At 49.1% G+C, this 15362-nt stretch overlaps 1 protein-coding gene across 23 annotated transcripts in view; it reads right to left on the reverse strand.

Moving 5' to 3' along the window:
* The window catches only part of LOC107318504 (uncharacterized), a 96943-nt gene that overhangs the window by 12772 nt on the left and 68809 nt on the right, over positions 1 to 15362 (reverse strand). For 9 of the 23 annotated variants that reach the window (XR_014934466.1, XR_014934459.1, XR_014934463.1 and 6 more), the window contains 3 exons: positions 11050 to 11156; positions 4370 to 4512; positions 2917 to 2988 (listed from right to left, as the gene is read on the reverse strand). Coding sequence is in view for 11 of the 23 variants with exons in the window: in XM_085516036.1 (XP_085372162.1) it covers positions 2917 to 2988; positions 4370 to 4474 (177 nt within the window). In the remaining 12 variants the exon portion in view is untranslated. Of the gene's footprint in view, positions 1 to 2916; positions 2989 to 4136; positions 4513 to 11049; positions 11157 to 15362 lie in introns of those variants that run through there. The other 14 variants (XR_014934458.1, XM_085516038.1, XM_085516031.1 and 11 more) reach the window with 7 other exon arrangements.

A 15362-nucleotide genomic window follows, 5' to 3' on the forward strand; every position in this document is an offset into this window, starting at 1 on the left:
CCAACACGTCAGCCAACAGCCCTCAGTGCTGGGATTGTGCCACAGCTCACTAAATGCTTTTCATACGCTCTTGCAGCTTGAATGTCAGTAGCAATTCTGCCCTTGACATTAATAAGGTAGCTCCTGTTATAAATCACTGCATACTGTGGAAGCAGAATGAAATGTAAAATACCTCTCTCCCTCAAAGAAAAAGGCAGCTGAGAAACACGGATTGGCCAGAAAGGCACAGCTCGGGTCACCTGCGCTGTGTGTCTGTGCTGATGAGGGGTGACTTTTCCATGCCCCAAATACAAATGGAGCAACACTGGCTTCAGCAGGAGAAGAACATTCCTAACCTTGGATAATGCTGATTTGAATGGATAAGACCCGTAGAAGTAAGAACAAGGAGATGTGCATTTTGTGCAGTGGATTTGGGACAAGCTCTGAATGAAGGCAAAGAAAAAGAGAGGAGGAATGGAGCAACAGGAGCAGCTTTGGAGTTGCTGCTGCTGTCTCCTCCAGTGAGATGCGTGTGCAGGGGCACATGTGTGTGAGCACATCTGTGTGCGAACCTGTGTCAAATAGCAGTGAGATGATGGCGAAGCTGGAAGCACAGAGGTACTTGACTCAGAATTATTTACTCTCTGCCTCCTCCATACACCAGCCCATGTTCCAAATTTCAGCATTCATGCTTTCTCCCCGGAGATCCATCCTCTGACAGCTATTTTCCCATCTAAATCCCCCTTCCAGCCATTTGAACACCACAGTTCAAACAGCAGCCTGAGTGCTAACGTTCCTTTTGCAGGGGGTGTGGTGCTGGCAGAGGGGGTGGGGGGAGTTCGGGGAGTATTTTTTTAATCAGATAAATGATTGCTGGGAAACCAGCCACTTCTCTCCATTCAATTTATGCTCTATGGGGAATCCACCTAATACCCCTTCTCCGAGTGTGAAGCAGGACGAGATGCTGTATCAAAGCAGGGAGGAATGCAAAAGATGGGATGGAGTGCTGGGAAAAAACAACCTGAGGAAGGGGCTATGCAGAAATGGGAAGGCAAGAAGCAAAGCTGGAGGTGTGTGTGCATCTCTGTGGGTGAAGGAGGAAAAGAGAAAATGGCAAAATGGAGTGAGCTCAGGTGCTCTGAGCAGGGTTAGGTGAGCAGCAGGGCTGCTGTCAGGAGCCTCGCACCGGCAGGGAGGCAGCAACGCTCGAGGCAGGTCCAGGGCTGTGCAGGACACAGGTTCCTATGGAGTGCTGCCTGAGTCTGCAGAATGAGCAGAGTGATTTCACTCCAGCTCCCAGCAGAACTGGGAGCATGCCAGTTCACCCCACCAGTGTATTTGGAACTGATTAATGCTTTGTTGGCCGAGGACTGGGAATGGAGACAGCTCCCAGCACATCAGGTTTCAGACATGCTTGCAGGGCAGCACGTCTGGGCAGCCTGCCCTGCCGTCTGGGCATACCTTTTGTTTTGTACTGCTCCAACACCTAAGGCCCCAACCAAGACAAGGCTGCATTGTGCCGGGGCGCTGCATGTGCACGCAGTAGACGGGCTGCATCCTGAAGAGCTCGCAGCTAACCAGACAGACAATTAGAGGTGGGGAGTGGAAACAGGTGCACAGAAAAGGAAATGATTTCCCTGAGCTCACGGGTGAGTCGGTGTCCAAACCAAAACCAGAACGCGGTGCCTGATACCAGGCCACAGCACTTGCTTCTCTTTCATGTGCTAAAACCAATTCTGCCGTTAAGCTTCTGACTGACTGTACATTCACAGTTTGTGAAGAATTGCAGGGCAAGGCACCTGAGCAGCGTCACAGCACGCGAGCGGCCTTTTCTTCTGCTGCTGAACAAAGAATGAAAAGCTTCAGGAGGAGAACTGGCGGTGAGCTGGGGAAACCAGGAGGCTTCTGAGGAAAGCTGCCCAGGTTCTGGGAGTGACTGCAGTACACAGTGGTAGAAAATAAAGGAACGGACTCAGCAGGAGGCAAAAGGGAGCAAGCGGGAGAGTAACTGGGAAGCTGCAAGGAGAGAATGGAAGGGCAAGCAGAAATGAGAAAGAAGGCAAGAAAAAATGCCGGTGTGTACAGTCTGCATTTTGGGTAGCTTCCTCAAAGCTCTGCTGAGCATCCCTCCTCAGGAAAGCAGGCCTTACATACAGTCCAGTTATTTGGGGCCCAAAACAAACACAAGGGATTCTTTTAATTCAGAGCTCGTTTCCATTGGTTGGTCCCCCTGCTTTTCTGTCTCCAGATCCAAGCTGCTTGAAGGTCTTGTTCCCAATACCACCATTTCCTTTCCCAGGTAAAATTTATGGTTAAAGCAACAGAGATCTAAACATGTAATTAAAACCTCTCCAGCATATCTACCAAATCAACCTACTTTCAGACTTCAATTAACCTCTGAGGTTGTGGCTTGGAATTACAGATCTCCCTAGAAATGCTATGACTGCTTGTGACAGGACAAAGGGACAAAGGCAGCCCACTGGGGCGAGTTCTGGGGATCATCTTAGGGGAGTCTCATCCAGCGCAGACATCCTCAAGAAAAAAAAATAGATGAACAAAAGAGAGAGAGGGCAGCTTCTTGACATTTTCTCTTTCTAGGAAACTGAGAAGAAAATGTAAATCTCTTCCTCCTCAGGTGCTGGTTTTTGGTGGGGTTTATTTTGTGTTTAGAGTCCCCAAACATATGTGCTTTATTAGAGCGCTGCCCATTTCATTGGCTTTATCTTGCACTGGATGATCTCTGGTGGTAGAGATATTCAAGCTGCTTTGTACATTTAGTTGTCCCTCAGTGTCTTTTTGGCAATCTGTTCCAGATTCTAATGATTTTACATTAAGATTCAGGGACTCAGTAATCTCTCCCCTCCCAGTTCCCCAACAACAATAGACATATCAACTCTTCAGCCCTAAATCAAACACAAATCTCTCTGAAATCCTCACCTGGAGCCATCTTTCATAGGTCTCTTTTCTCTGTGACTGTTGCAATCCATGGGATCTGCGGTAGTCTTCCTGCTGGAGGAAATAAAATCAGGTGACATGAATCAGGACCTCTTCTTGACAAGAAGAAGGAGGTGGAGGGGCTGTTCTCGGACATCAGGTACACCATAAATTGCTGGTTAAGCCTCGCCAACATTTCTGGAGACGCACAGGGCTGTGGGAGGTTTGGGCTGCTCCATTCTTCCACATTGGTTATCATCTTTCATTTCTTTTACACCTGATACCATGTGGTTTACAGAAATCTCTCTGGACCCAATAAACCATGGAAGTGAACCTCCTTATTCTGTTTTCTTTCTTCTCCTGCCCTTCTTCATTCATTTCCTGGCTCTAAAGCTAAGCAACCAAATCCCCCAGGGTTCAGTGGTAAGCAAAGGGCAGCTAGAAATGGCAGGAAAATGGGTCCTGCCCAAGCACAAAAGGAAAGGGAGAAGGAGACCCCAGACCTCTTGGAGGGGAACAGGCCTGTGTGTCTGCAGCACTCCCAGGCTCTTTTACGCACAAGGTGAGTAAAAGACAAGGAAAACCAGGATTTATACAGCCAGGGATCTGCATCCCTTCAGGAAACAGTTCATGTGCTGCTTCTTAGGGGCAGCATGGGAGGTTTGTTGTTACCCGGCCTGCAGGCCATGACAGGATCTGTCAGCACTGGGCTCCTCTTCTCACTTCCCTGGTGCCAGTCCCTTGGGTGCACCTGCAGGATGGGCATGGCTGGGTGCACAGAGCAGCTGCCCACATCCCTGCACAGGATGATGAGCCCTGCTTTGCCTCACCAGCACCGTGATGGTGGAACACGTGTGGCAACGAGCAGCTCCTGAGAAGGAGAAATCCCCAGGCCTGGCTATTAGGGATCCCACAGATCGTATTCCCTGCCCTTCCAGCTCATGTGCAGGTCCCAAACAAACAGCAGCACATGCTGATTCGGATGGCAGGCGTGCTGCTGGCCAGCTGGCTGCTGCTGCTTCTCCCAGGGGATGGGAGGCTTTTTGTTCCAATCGTGGGGGTGGCAATTGGGGTTTCTTTTGCCTCCATCTGGCTGCGAGCCTTCAGGTAATTTGGGGGGATTTCCTATCTTCCTATTAGTGAAGTTACTCGCTGCTCTCATGGACTGACAGTTTCAAAAGCAATTCAAGGGGAGATAAGAATGACACCAAGATAATCGCAGAAAGGTTGGGGAAAATCTTTCCTTCACCCACAAATTCCTTGTTGCTGGAAAACATCCCCCTTCCCCATATCCCGCACTTTGCTACAGGCTCTAACATGAACAGCTTCTGCTGGGAATAGCCGACTGTGCCAAAATCCAATCGCTGCTGCTCGTCCTGTGTCCTCTCCCCACATTATCACACGTTTCAGCTATTGACATTGCCTAGAAAATGGAAGTTGCTCGGTGTTTACTAACTGTTCCGCTCCCCTCTTGCTCTGCACGGCCCTCGGTGGAGCTGCCAGCTCTCTGCTGTTTACAAGCCCATCTGCTTCTGTTGCTTTCCTCCACCTGAAGTTTCATCACTCTGTTCAGGATATTTCTCACAGTTGTGCTGGGATCTGTAAAGAGCAGAGGAGGATTTCAGGTGGTAAGGAAGCGGTACAAAGAGAAGAACACCAATCTGTTCTTATCTAAATAGACCTAAAAATAATGAAAACAAGAATAAGACGGCAGAGGAAATTCCAGTCGACCAAGGGTGGCCTCGGCAGCACAGCCATTCCAAAGAGTTTTCCTTCTGTTTTTATTAGAACTTTAACATTTAGGATCAAACCAGAAAGGAAAATGTGTGCTCCAGTCACTATTTCCCTGAAATTACACTGCAGTTCCCCGCATTTTCAAGTCTCTAGAGGCAGAGCTACGAGACTCCTTTGCCCAAACCTGTACTGCTGCTGCGAGCTGTTTAGCTCAGAGTTCTCCATGCAGTTTAACTCAAGGCCACGTTTCCAGGGATAAGAGAGAACCTTGGGAGTCAGAAAGACATTGGAAACCTGTCTGCCCACGCTGGGAGCACCTGGAGGCAACCCTCAGAACCAGGGCTGCTGTCCCAGCACATTGAGCCTGCAAGTGTGGCTGCAGGAGGGACCAGAGGGGACTGTCCAGAGTTTCAGGCATTTAAATGCGCTCTGTAGCCCAGCTAGCCAGCCAAGCACGCCATGATGCAAGCCTGGGCAGGCTGCTGCAGACATCCACAGGCTGTGTGCGAGGCAGCTACGTGGATGGGAGGCAGGCTGCTGTGAGCATGCTGTGCTCACAAATGCTGGTGCAGATGGAGGGAATAGCTGTGAGAGCCGTGATCCCGTGTGCCACAGCCTCTGTGCCTGGATCAGGTTGGGGACAGGGACTGCATTGATATCTGGGCACTGCCCCGGCCACCAGGGATCAGCAGAAGGTGGCAGTGACTTTGCTCCCAGTTCACAGCACCAACGGGTGCTGAGCTTGGAAGAGAAAACAGAAACGTTTTACAGAACATACACACATTGAAGTTCACGCTCCGTATGGGCAAAGCCTGAGGATGAAGAAATGCTTTGAGGTGGAGATGTGAGATCTCGGTAAGAACACGCTGTAGGTCCCCTCTGTGCTGTTGGCTCACTGATCTCCACCAGCTCAGGGTCAGAAACGTGCCTGGCTCAGAGAGGAACGTGACGTCCCAGTTGGCAGCTCCCTGGCTCTGCCCCACCAGCTCAGCACAGTGTGCACAGATCACGTCCCAAGTCTTGAGGCTATTGAGAAAAGACGCTGTGAGCTCCTGGGAAGGGAGGAGCCTGCCAAGGCAGTCCCTGTGAGCAGCTAGGTGCTACACGCCAGCAGAAAGCAGCGCCTGTTGCAATGCTGCAGCTCTCGGGGCCTGCGTCAAGACCTCCCCACACACATGCTCTTCATTAGCACTAACCCAGGACTGAAACGATCTGAGAGCAAAACCTCCAAGAGGATTATGCACACGGATGCGAGCTCTGATGCAAGGAGGGATCCAACCTGAACATCGTCCAAAACACGCAGTTAGATCTGGTTGCTCTGGTTTGGATCTGAATCTGGCACAATGGAAAGCAGCGCGGTGAGACGCTGAAAGAGGGGAGCAGAAAGAAAGGAAAGCAGTTCCCTCCCTCTCACCCCAAAAATGCAGCGGGCCCAGAAGGCTGCACAATAAACTTGTCTCCTTTCCCTCACTCCGGGTTACATTGTTCGCTTTCCTGCAAATTGTTTCCACATTCTGTATAAATAACCCCATTGCCAGAGAGGGGGAGGGTGGGAGCAGAGGGGCACGGGGAGAAGGGGTGGGAGGAACTCAGATGGCTTTGTTAGCTTTTCAAAAGAAGGTGGAGGATGGCGAGCAGCAGTTGGGAGCCGGGGCCTTGGCAGGCCGAGCAGAGAGCTGCCATGGAGCTGTGTTCAGACCTGGAGGAAGAAGAGTAAACACGGGAGAGATTATATATAATTACAGACAATCATGTTGCTGGGGATAAACAGGAATCAAAAGCAGGGAGGCACTGAAGTCTGGCACGTCCCCAAGCCCAGAACAGAAGCCAGCCAGCGAGAGGCAGCGCGGCTGGAAAGTGCTTCCCCTTGGGCCTGTTTTCAGTTAGCTCAGGGGCTGGGGTTTTTTTCCCCTCTTTCAGGCTTGAGGCGTTCCCCCATAAAGAGACGCGCCTGCTCAATGGGGAACAGGAGCCAAAGTGAAGTCAGCAGAATCCTTGTCTGCGACGTTAATAGATTACTCTGTGAGAAACATCAGGAAGGTTTGGAAAAGATACAGCCCGCTGAGGTCAGCAAAACCACCAACAACAGGAGTTTTGGAAGAAAAATGGCTTCAGAAGCACTCCAGAAAGCTGTGCCTGCGTGTCCTGCGGGCACTCTCCTTGCACGGGGAAGTGACCCTGGAGCAGGATACAAAGGGTGGGCTGTACCTGATGCTCCCAGCTCCCCTGGCTCCAGGGTTTGTGACAAAGCATCCAGGTCAGAACTGTGCTACTCCAGCAGCAGCAGCTTTGTATGTGCACAGCCTGGGAGAGGGAAGGAAAAAGATTCTGCATGTACCAGAGATGCTCTGGATGCAGTCAGTATAGCAGGCACCGATGCTCCAAGCATTGCAGCTGAGGTGGGCGATGCTGAACACTCAACAGCGTCCTGCAAAGGAGGAGGGGGAAGTGATAAAGAAACAAAGCCAAGAAGCGAATGGCCCACGAGGCTGTTTTGTTGTTTGTGTTTTTGTTGTTTTTTTAAAGAAGGACCTTGAGGGATGTGAAAAAGGAAAGCAGCCTTGCGCAGCCTTCTTTTCCTTGAAGGCTCACTGGAGAGTCAGAGGGAAGGCGACATGGTGCCGAACAAAGGACGGCAACCTCAGCCGCTGACAGGAGGAGGGTGGTTCTGCGAGCTGTGAAAAGCTCTCTGCCAGGCACTATTTTAAATCCAAATAGCTTACAGCCTGCTCAGTTCTTAAACCATTTTCCCAACCTCTCTGCTGCTCTTCATTGAGAATTCAGGCATATATTTCAAAGCAGAAATGTGGAGAGAAATAAATATATATACCTATATACAGATATATGCAAGAAATAACCACAGCATTGTTTAAAATCAGCATAAGAGCACAGGCAGCAGGGCACACACAAAGGCTCTGCTCCCTTCTCTCTTTCGCTAACCATGCTCTGATCGTCCTTTTCCTAGGGAAAGAAAATTGATTTTTTTTACAGGGAAATGACATTTGCTCTATGAGAACAGCGTCGCAGTTTGGTGAATGACACCATTATCCGGTACCTGCGTATAATATTTTATGTATTTTCTGTGAATTCATCATCATGAGCATTTTTCCACCTGGATTTCTTATAGTGACAAATCCCACACCAGTGGTGGGTATGTGTGGGCCATCTATGCATGTGCAAAAATCTCACTGTTGGCCGTTTCAAAACGTGGCACAGACACGGTCAGTTTAAGCACAAAGCAGGAACCATATTCAGCTCAAAGCTGCTGGAAAAAGATTAGAGGGGGCAGAGGAAATGGAACTGGAAGGGGTTAAAAAAAGCACTTGAGGTCCGAGCCTCTTCTGCTATAAGTTTACAATGATTCTGTGAGGTCATATTTAAGCAATCTGCACCCACGGAGTTATAACAGTTCCTTCCAAATATCAGATGTGAGCATACAGCACCATGAATAAAACCAAAGTAACAGGGATCCCAACAATAAGATGGTCATGTCCATATGCCATGCTGGGCAGAAACAGCACCAGGAGTTCAGCAACACAATGAGAGGAAGGACAGGGAGCTCTGGACCTGACTTCTGTCCAAGGAGAAACGAGGTTACTGACGTCCTGCAGTCAGAGGTGAACATCAACCACCAGACCCTCACAAAGGCAGGTCCCCAAACAGCCGTGCAGTGTCATCAGAAAGCAAGAATTAAAACTTTATCAAGGTGGAAAGAGCAGATCCTCAAGAGAGCACGGATTTCAGAAGCAATCGCCACATCAATCTGCAGGCACCTCAGTGTGACTCACAAGGCAGCCAGAAAATCAGAAGAGCTCCACCTAAAGAGAAACACACAGCGAGTGCTCCCAGAAAGAGCCCTTGGTGGGGTAAAGCATCCGTCCTTCCTCGTCTCTGCCTCTTTTCCTAAGGCAAAGGGGAAAAAGAAGAGTGTGATGTTTGCATCGCTGCTTATTTTTGCCTTGCAAAACCTATTTGCATGTGCTGGAGGAAAGGTTTCTTTGGCTTGTCACAAAATCCCTTGCCCTGTACGTTAGCTGGCAGTCTGCTTTGGATGGGCTCAGGCAAATCCAGCAATCCAACCTCTGCCTTTGCTGTCATCCCCTGCACACCCACTTTTGAAATAATTATTTCCATGGCTTATGAAATAACTCATGTCACTGATGGAGTGATGAGAGCAGCCCTCCAGGCCCGAGCTGCCAGGCTCAGGCACCTTTCAATGTGCTGCCTGCAAGAAGTGCGAGGTTTCGTTCAGTAAAAACCCACCGTGTTCTGAGCTGTGGCTTGAAGACATAAGCCTCTTTATATTTAATCATACACATTACCAATTTTTCCCCACAGAAAACCTTCAGCAAACAGCCTTTTTTTTTTGCTCTGTTGAAATCTTCTGTTGCAAATATTGGTTATTCACTGAAAACATCAAGCCCAAAAGATGCAACCAAGCGATTTTATGAGAAGTTTGTATTTCTGCAGCAAAGCGGGCATCTCCAAAAGGCACAACCAATTTGCTTACGCTGATTGTCAGCAGAAAAGCAACTCTGATGGCAAGTTTTAATTAGCCCACGTAAATGTACATGCAAATGGGCATTTCAAAGGGAAAAGTTATCCCTCAAAGAAAAACTCATCAACAACATAAGCCAGGAAAACAGCAAGCAGGAATGTTCTGATCCCGACGTACAGCAGTAGATAAATAAGGTCAAGTTATCCCTTCCTGCCCCACCAGGGCTCCCAAGTGTCCACAAAAAGCTCTGTGTGATTCAGCTGAAGAGCTGCTTTGCTGCTAAGTACCAGTGCCTGAGTTCACTGTTCAGTTGCTTTCTCCAGGAGAAGATGTGCTTGTTAATCTGACTCATACACCTGTATAACAGATGTGACACAGAGGTCTCATCATTTAAAGGATGTATTTATATACGGCATCCTTTAAAATATCAGATTAGGAAACAACCTGGATGCTGCTGCTGCTGCACATCTGCACGGCTTGTTCTGCAAAGGGGCAGGGAGGGAGGTGAGACGGCCAGCAGCAAAAGGGGACTGAGGTGCACACAAGGCAGAAGGAAGACAAAGGGAAAGAGGAAGATCAATTAATGATCTGACACCAGTGAGAAAACAAGTACAAATGTGGTCCCCAAAGTTAACACCGTGGGTTGCACGAGGAGCCGGATCAATAAGCGCTGTGTGGAGGGAGCCCGGTGCGGGGTTACAGCGGCCACGGTGAAAGTCCCCAGATTACAATAAAGCAGCTTGAAGGTGACAGATTTCATTGTTGAAGGTGATAAAATTCCATGTGGTGTGCTGCAAAACAAGGGCTGGAGCTCAGCCTGCAGCAAAGGAGGCAGCACCGAGACAGCACATGTGGGGCTGTGGAAATCAGGACAGAAGTGCCCAAGCTGTGTGCCATGTTTCCTCACCTTCATGACTATGTTCCTATAGTGGAAACACATGAAGCAAAGCAAACAAAACGTGGGGCTGTCCTCCATGGAGCCCTGCTGCTTGTGCTTTGTTTAAGTGGTCTCCCTGAGCTCTGATGAGAGCCACGCCATCACGAACAAGGTGTCCCAAAAGCTTCAGGTTTTGTTTTTCCAAGTAAGCCCTAAATGCCATTACATAGGTAGATTCATTTAGCACAAGTCCAACCTTCACTCCCTTCTCCTCATACCACACTTTGCTGCAAATGCTTTACAGAGGGATGCTTTGCAAAGGACAGGAATTTTGGTCCAACAGAGGTTGGTTTGATCTGGGTGTTCTATGACTGCTTGAAATGGAGGGAAGACTCAGCAGCAGAGATGTGCAAGGAACAGGAGAATCAAAGCCTGAGACTACACTAGCAATTAGAGCAGCCCCAGAATACATTCGAGCCGAATCAATCCATACAAGAATTTCAGTCACGGTCTGCTCATGCCCACACTGCTTTCCTCCCTCCCTTTCTCTCCTCCAACCCAGGGCTGAGATCCAGCACTGCTGTCTGCTTCATCAGAATATGCAAGAAGTGCAGTGACAACGTGCCTCCAAAGATGCTTTAGCAGTTTTGCAAAGTCCCAGCTCATCCTCCTCTTGTGGATCTATTTACATATTGATGTATTTATTCGACTCTCTCCACCAGGCATGCCCTCTGAGATTAAACCATTTTATTTACAAAGACATTGGGGTTGCAGCTCCTAACAATTAAGTCAGCCAAGACAGAACTTTGCATGGGCTTTCAGATTGATGTTTGAACAGCCAAAAGAGTCCTTGTCAGCGATTTGGGAGCAGCCGGGGGGAGGACCAGTTAAACCCCATCTATATAAACCCGTCAATAGCTGCTGCCACTGGATTGGGAGGTGCAAACAAGCAGAAGGGAAAGGCAATGGGCCAGCAGGAGCAGTGATGGATAAAGCGTGAAGAAAAAACATAGCCAGTGTGGCTCACCTTACAGAGCAGGTTCCTGGAGGTGCTTTGAGGAAACGGGTGGGCTCCCAGGGTTTGCTCCTTCTCTGCTTCTGCTCTTGAAGGAGAAAATCTGTCAATGAGAACAGCTGGAAGGGACAAGGAAGGTGGGAGAAGAGAGAAATGCCTTGTGAGAAGAAAGCCTGTGAGAGTCCCATCAGGAGAAACCACCTGTGGCTGCCTTCATGCTCCAGGACTTTCTACAAGAGCTTGTCCCTGGGCAGATCCCTGTGGAACATCCCCCCTAAGGACGGGCTGTATTTGTCAGCCATCTCTTCTCCACACCCCTTTGGGCAGCTGAGTTCTGCTCGAAAGGTGTAGTCTGGGCCAGCATTTGCAGCGTAATTATCCCCTCCCTGGGCAATGCCACTGAGCACCAGCAAGTCCTGCAATTGCAACAGCTTTCAGCAAAGCACATGATTGCAGGGATCAGCACCGACACGTGTGTGAACCTGCAGCACGTGCTCCTGTTTGAAGGATGTCCCTCAGAGCACTGCATGCTCTGGGAACACAGCAGCTGAAAAGTCACCTGTGTATTTAGATGGGTATAAATGTGGCACGCTGCCGCCTGCTCCTGACAGCAATCCCATGGGCTGCCAGCATTCCTCTCAGCAGCTCTGACGTTTCAGAATTATATTTAGAGAAGCACAGGAATTAAACCTTGACGTTTGCTACAGAACACTGTTATATAAATATTCTGCACCACCTGCCCAACGGTCTATTGGTACGTAGCAAGGCTGCATCGTTGCCTTTAATTAAACAGGCACAGGCAGCCCAAGGAAAGAGCACTAAACAGCATCCTAACCATCTTAGGAGTCCTCGCTTGTCTCCCTATTAATTCTCACCCTGATCTTTTGCATAGCACTATCGCCAGACTAATTAATCACAGGTGCAAGCACAAGCATTAATTGCAACTCATTTTTTCATGCCCGTGCCTGGCCATTCATAGGCTATAGGAATGCAACTACTCCCGTTACTTTGATAATTATTATAAATATAGAGCCAGCAACACACACTGCATTCTGTAGGCATTAAAAAAGACATGGAATTTGGCCCCAAGTATTAACAATATGGTCCACATTCATGGCAGTGATGAATGCATTTCCAGAATAACTTTAACTCAGGGAACCATATGACGTTGTATGGTAAAGCACAGGTTTTAGGAATCCAGCATCTACAATTCCTCTGGTCAACAAGCCTTGGCTGCTCATGTCTTGTTGGGACTTACTTCTACCATGCATGGCATCAGATCATATTTTCTGTCCCTGGAAGATCATACAAGATGTCTTTCAAGAGCATATTGCTGGGATAAGAAGTGCTCCATTCTGTGTCTCAAGCTTGGGTTTAGCCTGAGTGAGCTCTATGCACAGCCTTGCTGTCAGGATGAAAAGAAGGGAGGAGAACCTTTGGAGCACGGCGCCTGCCAGAGACTCCCAGCACAGCCAGAGCTGTTGGCAGGCAGTGCTGTGCCTGAGAACAGGATGGCCACTATTCCAGACATAGGTCCTGCCTGGCCGGGCAGGCGGAGGGAGCACAGAGGAGCTGACATCGCTGTAGATTTTGCTTCAGGGAATTTGGAGCCATTCAGCTTGGTGCTGGGCGAGACAGTGCCTTCCCCTGGCACAGGATAACGCGGGGATGGAAACCAATGTGCTGCACAAGGGGTAGGAAAAACTGCTGACTGTGTCATGCCGAGAGATTAGATTATAAATGTATTAAATGACTAACGTGCATTATACATCCTTCCCAGGCCAAACCACCTGCATACACAATGTGTGGCTGTGATGTGGGGTTGACAGGTTCAGGCAAATGATTCAGGACTAATTTTCAGTGTCAGACTGGCAGAATGTGCTCCAGACAGAGGGAAAGATGAAGCCAAAGCTGTGAAAACACTGCTTTTTAGGGAGAAAACAAAGCTAAAATTTGAACAGCCATAAAAACACAAAACTCCAGTAAATATTCCTTTCCCTTGCCAGCACAGGGGCTGGGGAGATAAAGAAGTGGCTGAAGGAGAACTGAAGGTGAGCACCCATTATTTACTGCTGCTGCTGAAGGAGTAAACCCCCACGCTGTGTCTTCCTCCAGGACAACAAGAGCACCAGCCTGCTTCCCAGCCTGCTTAGCTGTTATGTTCCCCTCCTGGGGTGCGTTTTACATGCTGCTTTGGTGCAGGGCTGTACTGCTGTTAATTGTTCACAAGCACACAAAGCACATGGTGTTCTCCTGCACCAGCACTGCGCTCCCAGCCAACCAGATGGAGAAGTCGCCTACCAAGACAGAGGTTTGGAGAATAAAGTAAAAAAGATCTGCAAGGGTTTGTGATTTAAAAAAATATACAATATACTCCCTTCTGCCTGCTTAAAAGCGTAGGCTGGTTTGAACTTCCTAGGGAAGTCGGGAGCACTAAAGAGGAATTGGCAGGCTCCAATCTGGCTGCTTTTCCTTATTATGAGAAAATACACTCTTGTCTCCTTGTCTAAGGGTATGAATTCCTCATCTCATATTGTGTTTGCACAGAAGCGTGAAATGTATCCTGAACGCTGGTCTTCATCCCCACTTCACAATGTGAGAACAACGAGGGCAGTGAGAATGGGAGCACCACAAAAGTGGGGGAGCTGTGTGCTCCGAGGCTGCATTCACCAGACCCACAGCATTTAAAGGGAAGCAGTGGCACGATTCTCCCCCAGGATGCTGAGGGGCCCCATCTTGTGAGCTGCTGCCCCTGTGGGAAGCTCCCTCCTCCTTTGCTGTAAATGTTCCCCCTGCTGCCGCTGAATCACCAAATAATCTGGAGACCCGTGGGAAGGGAATTAAATGGTGGTTATCACACTGCCACGTTCTGCTCATTTTATTTGTCTTAAATGACCATGAAAGCAAAGTGGGGAGAAAGAAAACACCCAAGTGAAAAGTTAATTGAGCTACTGAAATGTCTTTAAAGGAGCACTGTGATGCCTCGGCTCCCGCTGGTGGCATCTGCTTACATGAGTTGGCACCTGATGATGCAGTACGGATGGGACCCCCTCTCTACACAGCTCTGGCTGCAGGCTGGGAGCTGAGGACAACCTTCCTGAAAAGGTGGAAATAGTGGAAAAAGACTGAAATATGGGGTGAAGACTCAAGCAGAGATGAGGGAGGAAGTGCCCTGGCCAACTGGTTGCAGATAGGTACCATGGTTTGGTGCACAGCAAGCCGCTCATACCTGCAGGAGAAGCCAGGGCGGGCCCATGTGGGAAGAGGGGGCTTAAGGGATGTGCTGTGGGAGCCCAGGAGCTGACAGGGAACCTGTTGGGCCTGCTGGATCAGCTGCACACAGTCTAATCTCCGAACAGAACAGAACTTGCCTCTGGCTTGTTACACCTGACAGCATCGCTTCCAGAGCTCCCAGGGCCCAGAAACACCAGCAGGCAGCATGGGCGAGGCAGGGACGCACATCCTACATCAGCCTGGATAATTAAAAGGGCAGCCAGGGATGGGAAGATGGTGGAGACCTTCCCTTAGCACCTCCTGCACCACTGGGCCTCACTAGATCAGCCCTTTCTGGAATCTGCTGTATTGCCAGATGATGATTTGGCAACTGACAGGAGCTGAGTATCACTCAATAAAGTCCTTATTTCTGGCTATAAAAAAGAAATAATAATAATAATGAAAAGGAGAGAGAGATATGGGAAGGGCTGCCCTCAACTTTCCCGTGTTGCAGTGAATTGAATGGAGAAAGAGCTACCTTCAGTTGCTTTCCCTTCTCATTTTCTCCTGTTTCCATGCCAAGAGCAATCAGCCTGAGATCAAGCATTTGGAAGATACCATGATTAGTCAGAAATGTTCCTCGACACTTGTCAAAGGGACTATCTGTTGTTTATTTTGTATGACCTTTTCCCACTGGCAGTGCCAGAGCTCCCCAGCCATAGTCCTCCATCAGAGCCCGCTGTGCTGAGCCAACCCCACTGTGAGTTCAGGACCCAGCGGTCTGCAAACCAGAGCAGCACATGAAGGCCATGTCACCTTCTTTTAACGATGACTGTTCTGCCTCTAGCTCTGCAAGTGAGAGCTCCTGTTTCTATGTCAAAGGCTGTCCCCCTTCCTCGTACCTCTCTCCCCAAAGGTACAAATGTGCCTGTGCTTTCAGGTCCTGTGTAGCTCAAGATCGAGATCTGAATATCAACTATTTCCTTTGTGCTCTGCTGTACCAGCCTGGGGATATTTGGCTGGGTCTCTCCGAGCAGTTCGGAGACTTTAAGATACCATTGCATTAGAGATTTGCTACACAGCTGCTGTCAGAAGAGCTGCTTCTGTTCTCA

The sequence above is a fragment of the Coturnix japonica genome, chromosome 14, assembly GCF_054131305.1.
Source record: "Coturnix japonica strain WE chromosome 14, WE-NBRP24, whole genome shotgun sequence".
NCBI classification, from domain to species: Eukaryota; Metazoa; Chordata; class Aves; order Galliformes; family Phasianidae; genus Coturnix; species Coturnix japonica.